This window comes from Ailuropoda melanoleuca, chromosome 3, assembly GCF_002007445.2.
Source record: "Ailuropoda melanoleuca isolate Jingjing chromosome 3, ASM200744v2, whole genome shotgun sequence".
NCBI lineage: Eukaryota > Metazoa > Chordata > Mammalia > Carnivora > Ursidae > Ailuropoda > Ailuropoda melanoleuca.
Window position 1 is genome coordinate 122,449,785 of NC_048220.1, and position 23,130 is coordinate 122,472,914.

The following is a 23,130-nucleotide window of genomic DNA, read 5'->3' on the forward strand; positions in this document are numbered from 1 at the left end:
GTGGAAGTGCACCTTCTCTGTGTACATCCCTTTTATCATTTTGATTTTTGAAGTATGTGAGTTTATTACTTATTTGAAAAAAAAAATAGGGGTGCCTGGGTGGCTCAGTCGGGGAAGCGTCTGCCTTCGGCTCAGGTCATGATCCCAGGGTTCTGGGATCGAGCCCCAACCCAGGCTCCCTGCTCATGAGGAGCCTGCTTCTTCCACTCCTCCTGACTTGTGCTCTCTCTCTCTCTCAAATAAATAAAATCTTTAAAAACATAAAATAAAATTTTAAATCTTTGAAAATTTGCATTCGTCTCACTGGAATTTTATGTCCCTTATGACAAAGACCACTCTGTGTGGTTTGTTTTTGTCCTAAATTCGTTGAGTCACTGTGAGATCCTGATAAGGCCAGGGACTGTGGTATCAGGCTGTGGAACTTTAAGATACTTAATCTCTTTGCATCTCGATTTTCTTTACTGTGAATTGGGGCTATTGGAGCACGTAATCAGGATGTTGTGGGAACCTTGGTGGCGTACCACAGTGCTTGCCCGGCAGTACGTACACTTAGGGGCGAACGACAGTGAGCATTTACTTCAGCAGTCGTGGCGTGGCTAGAATGGCTTTGTGGATCTCGGCTGGACTTGGCTAGGCTTGACTCCAAGCTGTGTATTCGCTTTTGTCTGCCTCATTCTGGTTCCTCTGGAACTGGCCAACTACCCAGAGGAAGTGTTTTCATGGCTCTGAAAGAAGCTCCTCTCCTGGCAGCAGCCAGGAGCATAAAAGGACAAGCACAACTGCCTAAGCCTGTTTCACGCCTCTGTTTGCATCCCATCGGCTAACATCGTCTTTGCTAAAGATAGTCCGTGGCCAGCCCCAAGGTGGAGACTCAGCTCAAGCCCAACGAAGGATACTCCACACCCTGCAAGGATGGGGACCTATCGCTGTAGGGGAGTGAAAAATTGTGACCTGTACAGCTTATTCTAAAATTAACGTGCAAAAGGGGCGCTTGGCTGGCTCAGTCTGTTGAGCTCCCGACTCTTGTTTTCAGCTCAGGTCATAATCTCATGGGTCTTGAGATCCAGCCGGTTGGGCTCAGCGCTTAGCAGGGAGTCTGCTTGGGTATTCTCTCCCTCTGCTCTCTCTCCCACTCGCACACTGCATGCTCTCTCTCTCAAATAAAGAAATCTTTAAAAAAATAACTAAAATTAATGTGTAAGACATTTAGAGCCATCTTTGGAATGTGATAAATGCTCAATAAATCTTTGCAATCTTTGTACCAGATTTTTTTAAAGAAATAATATTGTTGAATGCCTCTCAAAGGTTTGCTAGTTATATCAGTAATGTTGCTGTGCTTCAGAGCAAAGCTGGGGTAGGAATAAAAGGGGATAGCCACGCCGGAAAACATTTTGGCAGTTTCTGAAAAAGCGAAACACACATTCACCATAACGCCCCAATTGCACTCCTGGGTATTTATCCCAGAGAGATGAAAACCATGTGCGTGCAAATACATGTACACAAATGTTCACAGCAGCTTTATTTGTAATAGATAAATTTGGAAAGAACCCGAAGTCTTTTAATGGGTGAATGGTAAACAAACTGTGAAACAGCCAGACCATCAACCATAAAAAAGAACAAACTATTGATACACATGGTAGCTCTCAAGGGAATAATGCTGAGTGACAAAGGGCAATCTCGAAGGGCTACATAGCATATGATTCCATTTACACAGCACTCTCAAATGACAAAATGATAGAAAGAATCCCTGAGTGGTTGCCAGGGGTTAGAGATGCAGTGGGGGAAGGGGTGGGACTATAAGGGGGTAACAGGAGGGATCTTCGTGGTGAGAGAACAATTTTCAATCTTGTTTGGTGGTGGTCACACAAATCTACACATGTAAAATTGCATAGAATTACACACACACACACACACACACACAGAAATGCATATAAAACCTGTGGAATCTGAATAATGCTTGTGGATTATATCAATATTCCTTTCCTGGTTTTGGTATCGTACTATAGTTATGTAAGATGTCACCATTGGGGAATACTGGGTTAAGATTACACAAGACCTCTCTGTATTAATTTTACAACCTCTGTCAATCTATAATTATTTCTTATTTATTTATTTATTTAAAGAGAGAGAGCGTGAGCAGTGGTGGGGGTTGCAGAGGGAGAGGGAGAGAGAATCCCAAGCATGATCCACCCCAATGAAGAGACCAATGTGGGGCTTGATCTCATGACCCTGAGATCATGCATGACCTGAGCCAAAATTAAGAGTTGGATGCTTAACCGAGTGAGCCACCCAGGTGGCTCAATTTTTTTTTTTTACTAAATTTTGAATCATGTTAAGAAAGGCATCTTTTCTGCAGGGTTATAAAAGAGTTCACTCATAGTTTTCTTCCTGTGCTTTTACAGTTCCATTTTCTAGATGTTTTGAAATGTTTATCAGATTAAAACAGAAAGCACCTGTACATCCAACTACCTATACAATATCTCTTCTTGGAACTTTCATATGCTTCTCAAAAACTGAATGGAAAGAAACTCAAATGCAAGCCTAGTCAGGGCCCAGTGGCCCCTATCTCAGTGAATGGGCTGTTCTGTGCATTCTGACACAAGTCAGGGATGGGGAGTCATCCTTGAAAATCTCTCTTCCTTGTGGCCCACCCACTCCATAGTCAGTCTTCCATTGAGTTCGTTAATTTTGCTTCCTAAGCATCTCTTGGAAACTTCCACTTCTTACTATCTCTCCTTCCAAGGTCATAGTTAAGTTACTCTCAGGTCCTGTGGAATTACTGCAAAACTAACTGGCTGCTGTATCCATTGTGACCATCTTTTTCGTGTATTGGGTGAGCTTTTCAAATGTAAATCTGGTAATATTACATACCCACCTATTGCATCCTTCCCCCTACAAGGGAGGCATTTATTTATTTATTTATTGGGGGGGAGGGGTACAGGGAGAGAGAGAGACTCCCCGAGATCATGACACTGAGATCACGACCTCAGCCAAAATCAAGTCAGTCATTTAACCAACTGAGCCACCCACGCACCCCACAAGGAAGGCATTTAAAAGCATCTTTGATGGCTTCTCATCCTTTTGGTTGGAAAAAGATCAAAATCTTTAAATGGCCTGATGGCACTGCATGATTTGATCCTTGTCTGTCACTATTGCTTTTGACAACATTCTCCCCTTTAGCCTAGCCAAATTTTCTATTTCATTCTCCATCATCCCATGATCTCTCCTTGCCAGAGGGCCTTTTGCACATGCTACTTTTTCTCAGAAATGAGAGGTTTGGTTTAGTTAATTTCTGTTCATCTTTGGCTTACTACTTCCTCAGAGTTGCTTTCCTTGAGTCCCAGATAAAACATAAGTTTCTCATATATGAGAAAATGTATGCTCTCATAATAGTATATTCCTTCTGTATTCAAATATATTCAAAGCAGTTCTCAATTTACACATTAATGTGTGATGATTTTCTTAATATCTGTGCCCTCTACTAAACAGCCTCATGAAAACTGAGTGGGGTCTCTCTTGGTCTTTTATAATATCCTCATTGCTTAGCACAGTGCCTGGCATACAGCAGATATATATAAATACAAATATTTATTTATTTATTTTTTAAACATTTCTTTCTTTTTTTTTTTTTAAGATTTTATTCATTTATTTTACAAAGAGCAAACACAAGTGAGGGGAGGGGCAGAGGGAGAGGGAGAGGGAGAAGCAGGCTGCCTGCTGAGCAGGGAGCCCGGTGTGGGCTTTGATCCTAGGACCCTGCGATCATGACCTGAGCTGAAGGCAGATGCTTAACAGACTGAGCCACCAGGTGCCCCACAAATATTTGTTTAATGATTGAATTAAGGACCGGGGTTCCAATGAAAATATGTTTTCCATTAATGCAGGCTTGCAAGTTACCAGATGTGGTATGTTGGCCAGATTACTTAATTTCTCTAAACTGCAGTTTCTTCGCAAGTAAAACGGGTGTCTTAATCTGGGATTCTGAGAAAGCAGAGCCTAAGACAAAGGCTTTTGTGCCACTCTTTTGTTAGTGTAACTCCCAAGAACAGGAGCAAGGAAGAGGGGGAAGGTGGAGTGAAGGTCGGAGAGACCTATCAAGAATGTGTTGTTGAACTTGGGGCAGCTAAGTGCCACTGAGAAATTGTAGCAAGGATCTCAGTGACCCATTTGAGGAGAGAAAGGGGAACTTTAACCACCAGCTTGAGGTGCTAACTCCCCTACACTTCCAGGTTCCTGCGCTTGGGCATGAAGTGTGCGGACAGGCTTCGCAGCGCCAGGTGGTTGGGGGTTCTGTGGAAGGGCAGCGGCGCGTCCTCTGCAGGATTCTGGTGGGGGTTACCGGAGAACACCCCGGCCACGCGCTCAGTAGGCAGTAAATAAACAGTCATTGTCATTAGCGGTATATATGTTGGCTCCCAAAATATCACATCCTTCTTTCCTTCCTTCCTTCTTTTTCTTTCTTTCCAGGTAAGCTGATACTGAAGTCTAGCTTGTGGAAAATAAACAAGGAAGAAACACTAGAAAACCTCTGAAAAAACAAACAATGAAGTTAGGTAAAGTCTCAGTAATTTAAAGAGTGTGCATGAATGGACAGACCATGAGTGTGCATTTCTGTGGACAAATACATGTGGCTATTCGTTATATTTATTATAGCATTGTTTGTACTAACAAAGAATTGGAAACAACCTAAATGTCCCTCTATAGGGGATTGACTAGGCAAAAAAAAGTGTATTACAATAGAATACAATGCAGCTGAAACAAAGTATGAAGAAGCTGTTAAGTATTGATACAGAATGTTTTCCAACATTAAGTGGAAAAAATCAAGACACTATTATGTCCTATTATTTGCATTAAAAAGGAAGGAATCCGTTTTCATACTTGTTTGAATATACATAAAAAAAAATCTTGGAACGATATCCAAGAAAGTGTTAGTAAAAGTCAGTTATTTTACCAGCAAAATGGGTTTATTTGGGAACACCAGAGACATGTAATTCAGAACATGTAAGCTGTGGCACAACCATAGGCAAGTCCAACATACCAAAGAGAGAAAAATATTATTTTATGGAGAAGGAGGAAGTTGGGAGGGATTGTTTTATGTATTTATTTTTAAAGATTTTATTTATTTATTTGAGAGGGAGGATGAGGCAGAGGGGAGGGAGAGAATCTCAAGTAGACTCTGAGCTGAGCATGGAGCCCGACATGGGGCTTGATCCCATGACCCTGAGATCATGACCAGAGCCAAATCCCAGAGTGGCATACTCAATGGAATACACCACCGAGGTGCTCAGGGAGGGGTTGTTTTAAGTGAAAGTTTACCGGAGAAAAGCAATAGGGTGATGATGGTTTCTCACCGTCTGAGTTGCAGAGGTAGTGGATTTTTTGAAGGAGATGTGATATACATCTTTTCCCTGTTGGGGCCTGGAATTGATAATCCTTTCTTTTTGAGGAGTGTTCTGTTGGGGGTCTGAGATTGACAATTCTCCCTGTAACTGAGGTTGAGCGGGCTGGCTCCGCCTTGTAGCCTCCCCTTTCCAGACTCCTCACCTCCACTTTAGTGAGGTATCCCTGTATTGATTTTCATAACAACATTATTTTTTAAAAAGTTTATGTATTTTTAGTAATCTCTACACCCAATGTGGGGCTCCATCTCACAACCCCAAGATCAAGAGTTGCATGCTCTACTGACCAAGCCAGCTTCACATCCCCGATTTTCATAACAATACTATTAGTTGTCATTTAAATTTGTTTGTATAAGCACCCAAGTAATTTCATACCTATTACTGCATAACAAATGACTCTAAACATAGCATCTTAAGACAACCAATATTTATTATCTCACAGTTTTTTGTAGCTCAGAAGTTCAGGAATGGCTTAGCTAGGTGCTACTGACTGGCTCAGAGTGTTTCATGAGATTGCAATCAATTGTGAACTAAGGACTTGACTGGGGCTGGGAGATCTGCTTCCCAGAATGGCTCACTCCTACTACTCTGCTCCAGAGGCCTCAGTTCCTTCCCAGTTGGACCTCCGCATAAAACTGCTTGAATGTTTATGATATGGCAGCCGGCCTCTCTCAGAGACAGAGGAGAGGGACAAGGAGAGGAAGAGGGAGCACAAGAAAAGGAGCTGCAGACTTTTATGATTTAGTCTAAGTCAAACACTGTCACACCTGCCACATTTCTACTCATTTGAAGAGTCGCTGAGTCCTTTGCCACGCTCAAGGCAAAGGGAGTTAGGCTTCCTCTTTTGAGAGGAGTATCAGAGAATTTGTTGAAGCATTTTGAAACCACCAGGGGAGGAGAAGAGGGAAACAACGGGGTGAACAGGGACAGGGCTGGAAGGAAGATTTTTCACAAAATTTATTTTTATACTCCTTGAACTATATGTATTTGACTAAACAAATAATTAATTACATTTATTTATTTATTTTTAAAATATTTTATTTATTTATTTGACAGATAGAGAGAGAGAGAGCGCGAGGACAAGCACGGGGAGCAGCAGGCAGAGGGACAGGGAGAAGCAGGCTCACCAAGCAGGGAGGCGGTTGCCGGTCTCCATCCCAGGATGCTGGGATCATGACAGGAGCCTAAGGCAGGTGCTTAATGACTGAGCCACCCAGGCGCCCCTAATTACATTTCTTTTAAAAAGAAACATTTTAAGTTATTTGGGAAAGAATTGGGAGAGAAATAAAAGGAAAAAAAAACGTTGAACAGGATGTGAATGGGAAAAATTGGTTGAGGTGAAGTTGTCCTTTGCCCTGAAAGATAGGAAAAAGGGAGGGTCTACTTTGCGCTCACCTTGCTCTTTCCTCCCCACCTCAGATTTAGCATTTTCACTTTCCAGGGTTTGGGGTGGTGGTGGTGTGCGGCCAGTAATTTTGGATAATGGGTTTGTGGAGGAGGGAGAACTCTGTAGCGAGAATGTTCTACGGGATAGTTTTACTGTGGCTGTTTATCATTTATTACAGCTCAAGTCCTGTTACAACAATATATTTCTCCCGTCTAAATCATTCTGTAGCCACAGCCTGTGGTCACTGTTGATTTTAAATAACACCGCATGGCATACGATACCATTTCTGGATGTTTTGTTTATAAGCTCCACCCTTCCGGCCCTCCAAACTCCCTTTCAGGTTTGACATCTACGTTATAACATAACTTGCATAAACTGTCAAGCACAAGAGGATTTCACCTGGTAATAAAATTGGGGGAGATTTAATCTGTACAAAGACGTGGCATGAAACCTAACGGGTTTATTGTCTCTATAAAAAGATCGTCAAGGTCAAGTGTACTGACGGGTACAGCACTAACTGTACTCACTGCGCGCCAGGTCACTTTACAAGTCGGGAAGCGAGGAAAAAGTTTTATAACGCAACTATTCAATTTGTTCTAACTTCTCTTTAATACACATAGTAAAAACTAAAAGTCCACTTTCAAGCCGTTTAAATGAAGTTATTCCTTCTGAAGGGTCAGGGCGCGTGGGCAGACAGCGAATTCTCTCCTCGCTCCATCAGAGGCGAGCAAATCCTTCCTGCGTCTCTCGGGTACCCCGGACTCCAAGACGGGGCCCTTGCCCCCTCCCCCTCCCCTCCGCCCCTCCCCCCGCCCGGGGCCAACTCCGAGGATGGTGGTGTCTGGGAAGGTAAGGGCAAGTCTTGAGGCAGAGCGGGGTCCACCATCGCAAAGCCACGGCTCCCCCATTCGTGGGGGGCCTCGCCAGTCTCTGGCTGCAGGCCCGATTTCTCCAGGGGCGAAGGGGGAGGCGGACGAAGGGAGGACACGTCACGATCCACGGGAGGGGGACCGTTGGCTTGGCGGCCAAGGGACGCCAAGCCGCGGCGAGCGCCAGCGGAGACCCCAGGGCAAGGGAAGGGGTCATAGTGGGCGGATCCCTGCCCTCGCCCCCGCCGCCAGGTCCCCGCCCGGCGCTTCCGGCCCCCTCCCGTCCCGCCCCGCGCCGGCTGTGCCACATCCTCCGGTGACGTCAGCCAGCGCCGCCATATTGGGAAGGCGCTGCCGCCGCCGCCTCCACCTCCACCGCCACCACCTCCTTCTCTACCTAGGAGCTCGAGCTGCCTCGGGGCCCGCGTCCGCAGGAGGGAAGAGCCCTTCTTCCGCTTCGCCGACGCCCGGCCCGCGCGTTTCGCTCCGACCCGTCTCCCCATGACTGCCCCCGGCCCAGCTGCCAACGGACGTCGCCCCGGAGCCGGGATTTAACACGGAAGCCCGGGTCGGGGGCCGCAGGGGGAGGAGGTGGGAGACCCGGTAGGTCCCTCGTCCCTCTCGGCCTGGCGTCTCGACGGGAGCCATGACCTCGCTGACCCAGCGCAGCTCGGGCCTGGTGCAGCGGCGCACCGAGGCCTCCCGCAACGCCGCCGACAAGGAGCGGGTGGCCGGCGGCGGTGGCGGCAGCGGCGAGGACGACGCGCAAGGCCGCCGCGACGAGCAGGACGACGACGACAAGGGCGACTCCAAGGAAACACGGCTCACCCTGATGGAGGAGGTGCTTCTGCTGGGCCTCAAGGACCGAGAGGTGCGGGCGCGGCGGGCAGGGTGGGGGCGGCCGGAGTCTGGTGGCCGGCGCGGGACACTGGCGCAGGCGGGAGCCCGGCCTCCGGCTCTGCGCGTCTGCCCTCCCAGTTCCTGAGCTGAGCGCCCAGCTGGCCCGGTGCTTCCAGATCTCTCTGCAACGTTTGCTTGGATTTTCCCTTCCTCCTTAGACAGTCACTCCTTGGTTTTGACTCCCTGGCGGTCTGTATGCCTTTCTTCCTTTTCCGCCTGTTTAACCCGTGTAGATCCCAGGGTACAATCCCACTTGGAGACTGCCCGTTAAGAGTGAAACACCTGGAAGCACCAGCGTCTCGAACTCTTTTGGGTTTTGCAGGTTTTAGGACCTGGGAGGGCTCCACGGATCTGCTTTTTGGGAGATTAAAACAAAACAAAACCCCCCAAAAACAACCAAACTTAAGATATATCGTTTGGAATTTTGAAAAATTTCGGTGAAATGGTAATGGAGGCAAAAGTTGTTTTACATCTCATAAAGTTAAAAGTCCAACAAAATTCTCATGACACCTCCTGGAAAATGACTTCCTAGGTAACCTTGCTTTAGGTAAGAGATTATTTTTAGTATCATTTTTATGTTTTATTAGTTGACTAGTCTCCAGAAAACCTTGCCATCTTAAGGAAGGACTTTTTTTGGGGGGTGCTTAAAATGCTGGGTTTATGATTTGATGAAAGATCTCACAGCCATAGGTAGATTAAAGTTGTTATAGATTTGTCTTCGTGTGGTGATTTCGAAAGATTTTCACCTTAGTATCTTACGAGAATTTTCACACAGAGGAGTTGAAGAAAAATGCTCAAGTGGACATCTGTATATTCTTTTAAGTTCTGTCATTAAAGTTTTCCTATATTTGCTTCATCACATAGCCATTTATTTACAAAATGATTATTTTTAGAGATTTGCAGCCAGTCAGCGAGATGAATGGATATTCTATAAATCACATGCGGTGAGGTAGTTCTAGAAGCGTGTTTTATCTCAGCATGGAATCTACAAACAGTACATTTTGAGAGTCAGATATAGAAAATATAGAAATATCCAAGTTTTGTTTTGATTTTTAATCAGAAGTTTTCCCAATTCACAAAGGTGGGCAAAAAATTTAATCTTTATAATACAATTTAGTCTTATTTCACCAAAACTTACTAGATACAGGTGAGTTTTATATGGACTCTGACTTCCTGGTATTTAGTAGTTTAGTGAATTAAAATTTGTAGTGTCTAGGTTTTCCATTTGCATGTTTTAATAATGATCACTTGAAAAGAGGTCCCTGTGGGTATGAAAGGGGCTCAGTATGCTTATTAATTACTGAGTTTTGGAAGCAGACTGTAAGATTCCTTTTTGTTCCCTGGGAAAACAACCTACAGATCTTCCTCAATTTGTGAGAGTTATGTTCTTTTTTTTTTTTTTTAAAGATTTTTTTATTTTTATTTATTCGACAGAGATAGAGACAGCCAGCGAGAGAGGGAACACAAGCAGGGGGAGTGGGAGAGGAAGAAGCAGGCTCATAGCGGAGGAGCCTGACGTGGGGCTCGATCCCATAACGCCGGGATCACGCCCTGAGCCGAAGGCAAACGCTTAACCGCTGTGCCACCCAGGCACAAAGAGTCAGGGATAGTTATGTTCTGATAGTTATGTTNCCCCATAACGCCGGGATCACGCCCTGAGCCGAAGGCAAACGCTTAACCGCTGTGCCACCCAGGCGCCCCTGTGATAGTTATGTACTGATAAACCTGTCATAAATTGAATATTTTAAGTTCAAAATGCATTTAATACCCTTAATCTACCAGACATCGTAGCTTAGCTTAGCCTACCTTAAACATGCTCAGAACGTTGAGCAGAATCCTCTATCACAGAGCGTATTTTATAATGAAGTGTTGAATATTTCATGTGATTCATTGAATGCTATATTGAGAGTGATTGTAAGTGTATTGGTTACGCTTGTGATCGTGTGGCTGTGCCTAGCAGATTGTATGCATATCACCAGCCCAGGAAAAGATCAGAATTTGGAGTATCATTTTTGTACAGTTATAAAGTTGAAAAATTGTTAAGTTGGGGATGGTCTGTTGACGTAGAGTGTCCTAGAAATGTGATTTTAGGAAGTATTCAACTTGCCAAGTTTTTAGGCTTCACAATTTAGATAGAATCTTGGTAATAAACATTTTTCTTTAAGTCTCTATCTTTTTACTTTGGAACAAAAATAACGTTTTAGAAAATACAGAAAAATGAAGAAAGCAAGTCATTTATATTCCTGTATAAATTTTTTGGTTTATAGTTTTTGATCGTTTTTTATGTGGATATGTCCTGTGCGTAAAACTAAAACTTAACAAAACCGAGAAACAAAAACCCCAACTAAAACCAAAATTAGCTTTGGATTTGAGTCACTTTAAGTGAGAAATTATGATGAAAAAGTCCCTTTTTTTTCCTCAAGTATATGTTACTGGAAAGGTTAAGCTAAAGCATATTGACTTGCTATGTTTCTGTGCTTGGTTTTCATGAAGATAATCTAAAGAATTTGTTGAAGCTTAATGGTACTTAAAAAAATCTTAAAAAAATGCAGACAATTTAAATTTCTTTGGTGGCAGGTAATTGAAACCATGTGTTGTGTTTATTTCAGGAGCCGCTATACTTTGCCCTATCAGGGGTGAAGTCCAGACACTAGCCAGTTCTATTTCTTGCTGATTTCAACAGTCACATAGAGAAAATTTTTATTTCCCCTTTTGCAGGCAGGGAGTTGAAGTGGAGGTGGGTGGGCTTGGGATTTGGCATTGCTTTAGATTTAGGTTTTAGGGATTAACCTATATGCTTCTGCCCTCACATCTTTACAATACTAATAACCAAACCTGTCACCCTCTCCATAAGTTTTGGGAGATTCCCCCCCCCCACCGTGTCTTTAATGTGTATCAGTCTTCTTAGGTCAGGATTACTCTTACCTAGAGCCCATTTATGCTTGTTAGTATTGGATTTTAATTTTTGTTTGATACTAAGTTCCAAGCTTTAGGAACAGTATATAGCTTAATAAATTCACTGCTTTAGCTTAGCATCCATCTTTGTTATCTTTGAGTGCTCTTAAAACCTTAATTTTAAGGTGAGGCTGGTCATTAATGGTAGATGCAGTGTGTGTGTGTGTGTGTGTGTGTGTGTGTGTGTGTGTGTGCTGTTGTATTTGAATCCAAACAATTGAGAAAAAGTGTAAAGAAATTGTAGAATGGTGAAAATTAGTTTTACTTTGACTTTTCTCTTATTAATTAATTAATTAATTAAAAGATTTTATTTATTTATTTGACAGACAGCCAGCGAGAGAGGGAACACAAGCAGGGGGAGTGGGAGAGGAAGAAGCAGGTTCCCAGTGGAGGAGCCTGATGCGGTGCTCGATCCCATAACGCCGGGATCACGCCCTGAGCTGAAGGCAGACGCTTAACGACTGAGCCATCCAGGCGCCCCGTGACTTTTCTCTTTTAAAGATATTATTTACTCTTGTTGGGGGGAGAGTGCACACAAGAGAGAGCACAAGCAGGGGGAGGGGCAGAAGCCTGGAGTGTGGGATTATGACCTGAGCCTAAGGCAGATGCTTAACCCACTGTGCCACCCAGGCGCTGCTTACTTTGACTTAAAAAAAAAAACTGAGATATGGCTTTTTAAAAATATTTTTGGTTCAATAATGTGTACAGGAAAGTGCATGTGAGTGTGATAAATTTTCACAAACTGAACACAACTTTTAAATAGCACCTATATCAAGAAACAGAGCATGACCACTTTCCAGAAGCCCCACTTGATGCCTTTCTCGTTACTGCCTGTTCCTCAAGGGTGGCCACTAGCTTTACTTTAGAATTCAGCGTAGAATAATTTTGTTCATTTTTGTACTTCTATTTGCATCTTCTGTTTTGCATTGTGATATTCATCTGTATTGTGTAGGTGTCATTTGTTCATTTTCTTTGAATTATCAGTCTTTAACACATCTGTAATCTACAATATTTAAAAATGACATTGACTTATATTCTGAATCTAGTGTCCCTCCTCTCCTCTCTTTACTGAACAGAAGTCTTAGCTTGCCAACAAGCAGATGGTCTGGCCCCAGATTACCTATTGGGTGTGACTCTAAAGTCATTGTGAGGAATTTTTTCTTTTCTTCTTTTTTGGATTTAGGTACACATTTTACACTTTTTACCAATGATTTTGCTTTGTGGCTTTTATTAAAATACAGATGCATAGGCCTTTCTGGGGATTCCGGTGCTCAGTCTGGACAGAGTATCAATGACACAGATAGTGAAGTAAATCTTCAGAGGCCACAGCAAGGATGGCCGATAGGTTTAAACACGAATTCAACTTCCAAATTAGGAAGATTCCTGTAATCTCCCCCTATGTTTGAAGGGGAAGGGGAGCCGGTGGGTCAAATATTTTCCTTTCCCTGACTCTTTGATTTTTCCATAGATGCCTCCAGAGTCAGTATAGTTTTCAGAATGCCTCATAGAGAATTACCTCAAATAAGTGGTGTCCTATACTTTTTCTTTTTTGCATTTTATTTCGTTATTTCTTCGGGACATCATTATTGCATTTATTATATTTATTAAAAATTTTAATTTTATTTATTTAAAATATTTATTTATTTGACTGAGAGGGCGAGCACAAGCAGGGGGAGCAGGAGAGGGAGAAGCAGGCTCCCCACTGAGCAGGGAGCCCAGTGTGTGGCTGGATCCCAGGATGACGCTTAACCCATTGAGCCACCCAAGCAGCCCTATTAAAAATTTTTAATTGAAGTATAGTTGACATACTAGTTTAGTTGTATAACAGTGATTTGATAGTTAAAAACATTTCACAGTGTTCACCTTGATAAGTTTAGTTACCATCTGTCAACGAACAAAGTTTTTACCATATTGTTGACTGATCCCTATGTTGTACTTCCTATTCCCTTGACTTATTTTATTTTGTTTTAATTTATTTATTTAAGAAGGCTCCATGCTCAGTGTGGAACCCGAGCCAGGCTAGAACTCAGGACCTTGGGATCAAGACCTGAGCTGAGACCAAGGGTCTGACACTTAACTGAACTATCCAGGCGCCTCTTGACTTATTTATTTTATAATTGGAAGTTTGTAACTCTTAGTCCCCTTCAGCTCTTTCACTCATCCCCCCACCTTTGCCCTTTGGCAACCACCAGTTTGTTCTTTGTGTTTATGAGTGTTTCTGCTTCTGTTGTTTACTTGGGTGTTAGATACTTTAAATATTTTCATTGGTGGCAGATCTTCGTATAATTATTTTAAGTGGCCAGGTATAATTTAGAGTGTGCCTGTGGAATAGTAGAAGTGGAAAGAGGTGTGGTAGTCCTTGTCTTGAGACATATCTTTGGTTTTACATATATTCTTTAAACCCCCTGAGCCTCAGAGTTCTTTAAAATGGAGAAATCATTCTCTCCCATGGTTCTGATTGGACCGTTGTGGACATTTATTATTTTACTCTCCACTACGTTGTGTCCCCTTTTGCTCCTTACCTCTCTTTCACTTCCTTTTATAGGGTTTCCCCCATTGTGTGTAGCTGTAGGATGCCCTTTTGAAGCATTTACCCCTCCCCTTTTGTGGTGCAGTCACACCTAGGCTTTTCCTTTTTTTTTTTAAGATTTTATTTATTTATTTGACAGAGAGACAGCCAGTGAGAGGGAACACAAGCAGGGGGAGTGGGAGAGGAAGAAGCAGGCTCCCATCGGAGCAGGGCGGGGCTTGATCCCAGGATTCCGGGATTATGCCCTGGGCTGAAGGCAGACACTTAACGACTGAGCCACGCAGGCAACCCCCACACCTAGGCTTTTCCAATCAGATACTTCCTCCCAGGGCTTTTGATCTTGATAGCGGAACAGGTTGTGGGGTTTTTGGAGACCTATCAAGTGGTGCCAGTGGGTGGATCAGACTGTTCTCTGCCATGGTTCTTTGAGCTTTTTTCTTCCTAGTCCATTGGTGGGTTTTCCAGGTACCTTTCCCCTACTTTTCTGTTTTGTTTTTTTGTTTGTTTTTAAGTAAACTCTACTCCCAACGTGAGGCTCAGATTCACAACTCCAAGATCAAGAGTCACCTGCTTTACTAATTGAGCCAGCCAGGCATCCCTTCAGGCACCTTTCAGTTTTGTAATTTTCAAGATCCTTGTGTTAAAGTCTTTTTTTAAGGGCCACCTGGCTGGCTTAGTGGAGTGTGCGACTCTTGGTCTTGGGGTTGTGAGCTCGAGCACCACGTTGGGTGTGGAGATTACTTAAAAAAATGAAGTTATTTTAAAAGATAGCCACATTCTATTACTAATGATTCTAATGCTTGTAGACAAGAACCTTAATGCAATAATTTCACCCTGTATGTTGAAAAATAAGTAGGTGTTTCAGCTGAATAATACTATAAAATAGTTAAGTAACTAAAATGATGGAACTGACTTTTTTGTGGCTTTTAAACTGGCTCCAAAGATTGATCACAGAGATGTTCCAGTTTTGGAATAAGGTTCTTAAGGTCACTATTTTGAAACAGTACTTATCAAGATATATAATTTTGTTTAAAAATCTTTTTCTGCTTGCAGTGATACATACCATCTTTGCATATTAGATTTGTTAACTAGAAATCCATTCTGCAGATATTCAGAATTTCAACATGTGCTAAGATTTTAGTAACTTTTTTTTTAAGATTCTATTTATTTGACAGAGACATAGTGAGAGAGAGGGAACACAAGCAGGGGGACTGGGAGAGGGAGAAGCAGGCCTCCCTCTGAGCAGGGAGCCCAGTGCGAGGCTCGATCCCTGGACCCTGGGTTCACGACCCGAGCCGAAGGCAGACACTTAACAACTGAGCCACCGAGGTGCCCCAGATTTTCGTAACTTTTAAATAAAGTCTTCTGAGCTTTGGAATTTTTTGATTTCTTTATTACTACAAATAATATGCTCTTCATATTTTTAAAAGATTGAATTTTCATTTATTTTTTCAGGTGTATTTAATAGCATGTACACAGTATAAGACACACAGGATCTCAAAAATTAGTTTTTGGAGTTCATCAAACCATTTGTTACCTTTTTTTTCCCCCCACAGAGATTTTAATTTATTTGACAGAGAGCGCAAGCAGGGGGAGCAGCAGGCAGAGGAAGAGGGAGAAGCAGGCTCCCCGCTGAGCAGGGAGCCCAATGGCAGCTAGATCCCAGGACCCTGGGGTCATGACTGGAGCCCAAGGCAGTCACTTAACCAACTGAGCCACCTAGGCACCCCCCATTTGTACCTTGTAAACAAGATTTTATACTATTGAAATCATTTTCAGTGCTTTGGGGTTCTTTCACAATGTGGCCAACATGTTCACTAATCTTACAAGCCATCCTAATATTTGATAATCTATTACATAACTGATTAATTGTTAATTTATTAATTATCAATAAATATTTGGTGTTTGTTAATTTTAAACCATCTGATGGTCTCTGTTTAGATCATTTGATATATATCATAAAAATGATGCTTCAATGATACACTTTGGAATAATTTTTTTTACTTGGAAATTATTTTGATTAAAGTTTGACATATTTGATATTTAAAGAAATAAACTGTTACCGTAAGTGTCAGCTTATGTGTAAGTCTTAAAGACCTAAATCATGCTTTTCCTGTTATGTCCTGGTACATTTTTGGCCCAGCACTCTTCTATATCCACACAGACTTTTCCTACTTTCTATCACCATAATTTGTGTGCTATTAATCAAAGTAAATGATATCATTCAGAGTTGCTATATAGTCTTTGTTTAGGTCATTCTATTTTCATGTGAGTCCTTTTAAAGCAACGGAAAGAGATTGTGCTTATCCCGTGTTTCTTTCATTTAATAAGTATAATGACAAGTGCCAAAGGTAGGAGTCTGGTTTCATTTTGAAATTGATGTCTGTGGCTTTAGGTTTCTTTAATGAAAGCTTGAAAGACTGCTGCCTTTTTCAGTAGCATGCGCAGTGTTATCATGCAACCTAGTAAATATTGAGGTTTTAATTTAGGTATTACAGGTATATATAGAAAACAGTTGCTTCTCTTTTTGTTTGGTAAGCCTCTGATCTTTAAGAATACAATCATGATTAAAGTACATAATATTACTAGAAAGAATGCTTCTGGTAAATACATTTTTAAGCTTAAAAACTCAAATTTTAAAAAATTAACTTATTTTTAAACTTAATAAACTGTTTGGTTTACATATTATATTAATGGAAAGGTTCTTAAATTGAAGTTAACAGATGGAGTTTAGAAACTCTGAGTACCCTGCAATTGTTTTTTTTTCTGGAGAAAGAGGATATAGCTTTCATCATATTCTCAGCATTTAGTGAACCAGAAGGTTGAAAATTACTGAATAGGAACTGTTTGTTTTAGTTTAATTTTTTGGTTTTCTTTTTTTAAAGATTTTATTTTATTTTATTTTATTTATTTTTTAAAGTTTTTATGTATTTATTTGACAGAGAGAGACAGCCAGCGGGAGAGGGACCACAAGCAAGGGGAGTGGGAGAGGAAGAAGCAGGCTCCCAGCAGAGGAGACTGATGTGTGGCTCGGTCCCAGGACTCTCGGATCACGCCGTGAGCCGAAGGCAGACGCTCAACGACTGAGCCACCCAGCGTCCCTAAAGATTTTATTTTTAAGTAATTTTTTTTAAAAGATTTTATTTATTCGACAGAGATAGAGACAGCCAGCGAGAGAGGGAACACAAGCAGGGGGAGTGGGAGAGGAAGAAGCAGGCTCATAACAGAAGAGCCTGATGTGGGGCTCGATCCCAAAACGGCAGGATCACGCCGAAGGCAGACGCTTAACCTCTGTGCCACCCAGGCGCCCCAGTAATTTCTGCACCCATTGTGGGCCTTGAACTCAAACCCTGAGGTCAAGAGTTGAATGCTCCACCCACTGAGGCAGCCAAGTGCCCTGCTTTGGTTTTTTTTTTAATCTAAAAAAAATTTTTTACTTTTTTTTTTTTAAGATTTTTATTTATTTACTTGACGGAGAGACAGCAAGAGAGGGAACACAAGCAGGGGGAGTGGGAGAGGGAGAAGCAGGCTTCCCACTGAGTAGGGAGCCTGATGGGGGGCTCAGATCCTAGGACCCTGGGATCATGACCTGAGCTGAAGGCAGACGCTTAATGACTGAGCTACCCAGGCACTCCCCCTGCCTTTTTTTATTTTTTTAAGACTGGGGGAGGGACAGGGAGAGGGGGAGAGAGGGAATCCTAAGTAGGCTCAACTCCCAGCACAGAGTCCAGCGCAGGGCCCTATTTCACAACACTTAGATCAGGACCTGAGCCGAAATTTAGTCAGACGCTCAACCGACTGAGCCACCCTGGGGGCCCCTTTTTTTCTTCCTGAAAACTTACTACAGAAAACTCTAGCTTTTAGGGTTGCAGTGAATTGGATTTGAGTTTTTGAGATTTGAGATAGGAAGCTGATATTTCTGTAGTCTGGTCATCTTGTTGAATGACATCATAAACTGTGTAACTACCACATCTAAAATTCTACCAGTGTTGATGCGTTTGTCAAATATTTACTGAGCCAGACCCTTGGCTAGGTACAAACACTAGAAAGAAGATCTCTATCTTCAGGCCCATTTTATTTTAGTTCTGTGTGTCAAAACTCATAGTAAACTACGAAACTAAATTGTGTTGCTGTTCTAGAATTTTTTGGTAGTGAATATTCTCCTGGCATATATTACTAAATAAGAATTTATTAAGTAAATCATGCATTTTTGATGGGGGTATTGTGTTCCCTAAGGGAGTGAAAGTTGGTTCTGTGGTTGGCGGTAAAAAGTTCTTACTCTTTTTATGTATAAGCATAAATACACATAGATCATATAAACAGATGGTGTATCCATTTTATTAAAATTTCATGGGGGAGAAAGTGGTTAGGAAAAAAAGTCTGAAAAAGCTTCTTTAGTGAGCAATAATGGAAAAAAGTTGAGAAACACTGAAATGAATCAATATTGAAGATATTAATGTGCTCTTACCTGAGGTTTAGAAAATGCTGATAGGAATTTTTATTGTAATGAAATTTGGCTTCTAGTTCAGTAGGAGGAGGAACAATTTTAGCATACAACTGTAGGAGGTTGTGAGTGAAATTTTAAGATCAAAGTTATTCTTGTTGGTTAATGTGTAGGTAAAGTTTTGTGTGTTATCCCTCTGCGTGTACCCCCGCCCCCCAGTATCGTCTAAGGGGCTGGAAATTAAGGGACTGCATATAAATTGCTAATGGTTATTTTTACTCTGATTTCATTTTCTAGTTTCAGTTTCTTAAACACAGCTGTTAAGGTTTTAGGCTATATTAACAAAACAAGCTCAAAATAACATTTAAGAATAATACTTTAAGAAAAAAAAAGAATTGAACTTAAATTTCAAGTTTGTTCACTGAATTGAGCTTGTCCTTTATTTTTTTATTTTATTTTTTATTTTTTTTAAAGATTTTATTTATTTATTTGACAGAGATAGAGACAGCCAGAGAGAGAGGGAACACAAGCAGGGGGAGTGGGAGAGGAAGAAGCAGGCTCATAGCGGAGGAGCCTGATGTGGGGCCCGATCCCACAACACCGGGATCACGCCCTGAGCCAAAGGCAGACGCTTAACCGCTGTGCCACCCAGGCGCCCCTGAGCTTGTCCTTTAATTTTTGGATCTGTATTACATAAAATGGAAGCAGGTTTAGTGTCCATATGTTCAGTTTAATCTAGTTATTGAACACGTTCTGTATGTCAGTCTCTTCTTGGCGGTGGAGTTTCAAAGAAAAATTTCTTATCCTCAAGGAGCATTCGGTCTATGTAGAAGACGTATGATTTCCATAAAATAGATTGCTGCCTTTAATGCAAGTACATGTTAAGTGGAGTATGGACATAGTGGGGATGCCTTGGATCAGCTGCCAAAAGACTGTGCCATGTTCTTGACTCCCTGTCTTGCCCTTGACTAGTTAGAAAAACCAGGATAAATGATTTGAATTCTTAGACCCTCAGTTTTCCCCCAGAAATGGGCCTACATTTGTGGGCTGTCCCGTAACCTCTAGATTATAGGGATCTAGTGAATTGGCATAAGTGTAAGTGCTTTGAAAACAGCAAAGTACTGAACAAATGCAAATGGGTATATACCTAGCCTCCAGAAGTGACTTAAAATTTATAGTATTTAATATTTTCCTATTTTTATTGTTTCTTGACCCTCTTGTACTTTGTTGGGCTTAGTAGAACATTCCTCTTCTAACCCGTGATCACCATTTCTTCCCACCTTCCTGTGGTCCTACCACCTGTTTTTGATTACCACCCCCCCCCCCCCNAATTCCCCCCCCCCCCCCCCGCAGGTGTTCTGGTACCTGCTACCTGACTTCCAGGCCAGGATCTTCTCTTAGGATGGTAGGTTCCCTGGAGAAGGCATTGACCCACAGTCCTTTCTTTTATATTTTATTTCATTGAAAAAGATTTTCCTATTTGTTTCCCGTCTTTTAACTTATTTTTCATTTTTTCCTCACTGTAGGTTGTTTGGCTACTAACGAGGCCCTTTCCCTGAGGTGTTGAGAGTGGGGAGATGTGGGAACAACAATTTCCAAAGTTGCACTAAATTACAAAATTATACTTTGTGCAAGACTTTTTGTTAATGAGTCTAGGAATAAAGTAACAAGAAAAGTCTTAGTCTTCACAAGTTTATAGTCTAGTACTGGAGAGATAAGGCATGTAGGAATTAAAGTAACGGCATAAAGTAGCACCATCCTAAGTGCCACTTAGTAGTGGAGACAATGCATTTTTAGTTTGAGGAAGTGAATTAGGCTGAGGCTGTCCAGGAGCCTGTCAGGAGCAGAGGGGAGTTGAGCTGGGTATTATACTACTTACAGAAGGATGGGCATTCCATTCTAGGAAAGATGGGGGAACTGGGGCTTGCAGCAGAATTCTGTTCACAAAGTAGTTTGAAGCTGACTGGAAATTGGTTTTGGAATTAACTTTCATTTGATTGTCACAAATAATCTTTTAAGGAGGCATCTCAGCCAGGTGTCCCATGCATCTCTGAAATTTTAGATTAGAAAATTGTTTTAATGTACATTGGAGTGATTTTCATAAAATAGTGGATGTGTTTAGAAACTATAGCGTTTGAGTTTGAACTTAAAGTAATCTGTCTATCCATCATCCATCTCTCATTCTCAAATAAGTTGAGGATCTTTAATGATCTGGGCAGTGTCCTGACTGCTGGACTAGAAACATTAAAATGGTTCCATTCCACAGTCTCAATTGTAACTGATAGGTCTGAAAGAGTAAAAGGAAGGCTGTAGGTTTTTGATTTTTAACTGTTTCATTGTGGCAAAATATATGTCACACAGACTTTATCATTTCAGCCATTTGAAAGTGTATAATTCAGTGGCATTAAGGACGTTCAGGCATTCATTCATTAAACACTAACTCTTCATTTCCCCCCTTCCCCTAGCCTCTGGCAACCGCTACAGATGATCCCCAACTTACAGTGGTCTGACTTAAAATTTTTTGACTTTATGATGGTGTGAAAGGGATTTTCATTCAGTAGAAACTGTACTTTGAATTTTGATCTTTTCCCAGGCTAGCGATGTGGTCTGTGATACTCTCCCTTTATGCTGGGCAGGGGATAGTGAGCAGCAGCTGCCAGTCAGCCCTGTGATCATGACAGTAAACAATAAACAACTGATATACTCAGAACTATTCTGAACCCATACAACCATTCTGTTTTTTCACTTTCAGTACAGTTTTCAGTAAATTACATGAGATATTGGATACTTTTTTATAAAATGGGCTTTGTTAGAGATTTTGCCCAATTGTAGGCTAATTTTAAGGGTTCTGAGCATGTACAAGGTAGGCTGGGCTAACCTGTGATGTTGGTAAATTAGGTATATTAAATGCATTTTCAACTTAAAATTATATTTTCAGCTCAGTGGGATATTTTGTTGAGGAAGATCTATATTCTACTTCCTATTTCTATTTGACATTCCTGGGTACCATATACAGGTGCAATCATGTGTTTGTCCTTCCGTGTCTATTTTATTTAGCATAATATTTTCAAGGTTCATTCATGTAGCATATATTGGAAATTCATTCCTTTCTAAGGCTGAATAGTATTCCATTATATGTATATACTGTATTTTGTTAATCCATTCATCTGTTGATGGACATTTTGATTGTTTTCTGCTTTTTAGCTATTGTGAATAAGTTTGCTTTGAACATTGTTGTACAAGTGTCTGTTTGAGTCCCTGGTTCAATTCTTCTGGTTAGATACCTTAGAAGTGGGATTGCTAGAACATCTGGTAATTCTGTGTTTAATGTTTTGAGGAACTACCATGTTGTTTTCCACAGTGGTTGGGCCATGTAACATTCCCAGCAGCAACGCACAAGGATTGCAGTTTCTGCTTGTCCTGGCCAGTGTGTGTGTGTTTGTTTATTTTGAATGATAGCCATTGTAACAGGTGTTAAATGGTTTTGATTTGTATTTCTCTAATGATTGGTGATGTTGAACATCTTTTTATGTGCTTATTGGACATTTGTTTGTTGTCTTGGGAGAAATGCCTATTCAAGTCTTTGCCTATTTTTTAAATTTTTTTGCTTTTCTTTTTTAAAGATTTTTTTATTTATTGGACAGAGAATGAGAGGGAGGGAGAGAGAGAGCACAAGCAGGGGGAGTGGCTGAAGGAGGGGGAGAAGCAGACTTCCTGTAGGGAGAGTGGCTGAGGGAGGGGGAGAAGCAGACTTCCTGCCGAGCAGGGAGCCCAACTCAGGGCTCAATTCCTGGACCCTTAGATCATCACCGAAGCCAAAGGCGACACCTGAGCCGCCCAGGCGCCACCTTTTGTCTGTTCTTTAAATCAGGTGGTTTTGTTGTTGAGATTTAGAAGTTCTCTCTATATTCTGGATATTAATCCCTTAGTAAATACATGATTTGCCGATATTTTCTCCTATTATGTGGGTTGCTTTTCACTATGTTGGTAGTGTCCTTTGATCCACAAACGTTTTTAACTTTGATTACGTCTTTCTTTTTTTCTTCCGTTGCCTGTGCTTTTAGTGGCATATCCAAGAAGCCATTTCAAAATTTAATGTCTTGAAGCTTTTCTGCTATGTTTCCTTCCATGAGTTTTATAGTTTTAACTCTCATGTTTAGTTCTTTGATCATTTTGAGTTAGTTTTTGTGTATGGTATAAAGTAAGGGTCTAACTTAATTCTTTTGCATATGGATACCCAGTTTTGTCAGCAGAATTTGCTGACAAGATTGTCCTTTCTCCATTGAATGGTCTTGACACACTTGTCAAAAATCATATGACCATACATGCAAGGATTTATTTCTGGGCTCTATTCTAGTCCATTGGTTTGTATGTTTTTACGGCAGTAGCACATTGTTTTGATTACTGTAGCTATGTAATAAGTTTTGAAATCAGGAAGTGTGAATCCTTCAACTTTGTTCAAGCTGTAAGTTTTTGAAAATGAAATTAGTAAAAAACCCATCTATCTACCTAAAAGGTTAGTTAGAGCCCTTGAAAGCAGCTCAGAAGTCTGACTCAGACAGTCTCCTGAAGTCTGTTGACTTGTCTTTGTTTAAGCTGCCTGCTCATTTGTCCTGGGTTGGGGTTGTGTTTAGGAAATTCGGAAG

The 23,130-nt window shown here is 41.5% G+C and overlaps 1 protein-coding gene across 1 annotated transcript in view; it reads left to right on the forward strand.

The window, feature by feature from the left end:
• Positions 1-8,272: 8,272 nt before the first annotated feature.
• The window catches only part of GOLPH3 (golgi phosphoprotein 3), a 58,478-nt gene continuing 43,620 nt past the window's right edge, over positions 8,273-23,130 (forward strand). Inside the window, exon 1 of the mRNA XM_002919909.3 lies at positions 8,273-8,526. Coding sequence (XP_002919955.3) covers positions 8,302-8,526 — 225 coding nt within the window. The 5' untranslated portion in view covers positions 8,273-8,301. The remainder of the gene's footprint in view (positions 8,527-23,130) is intronic.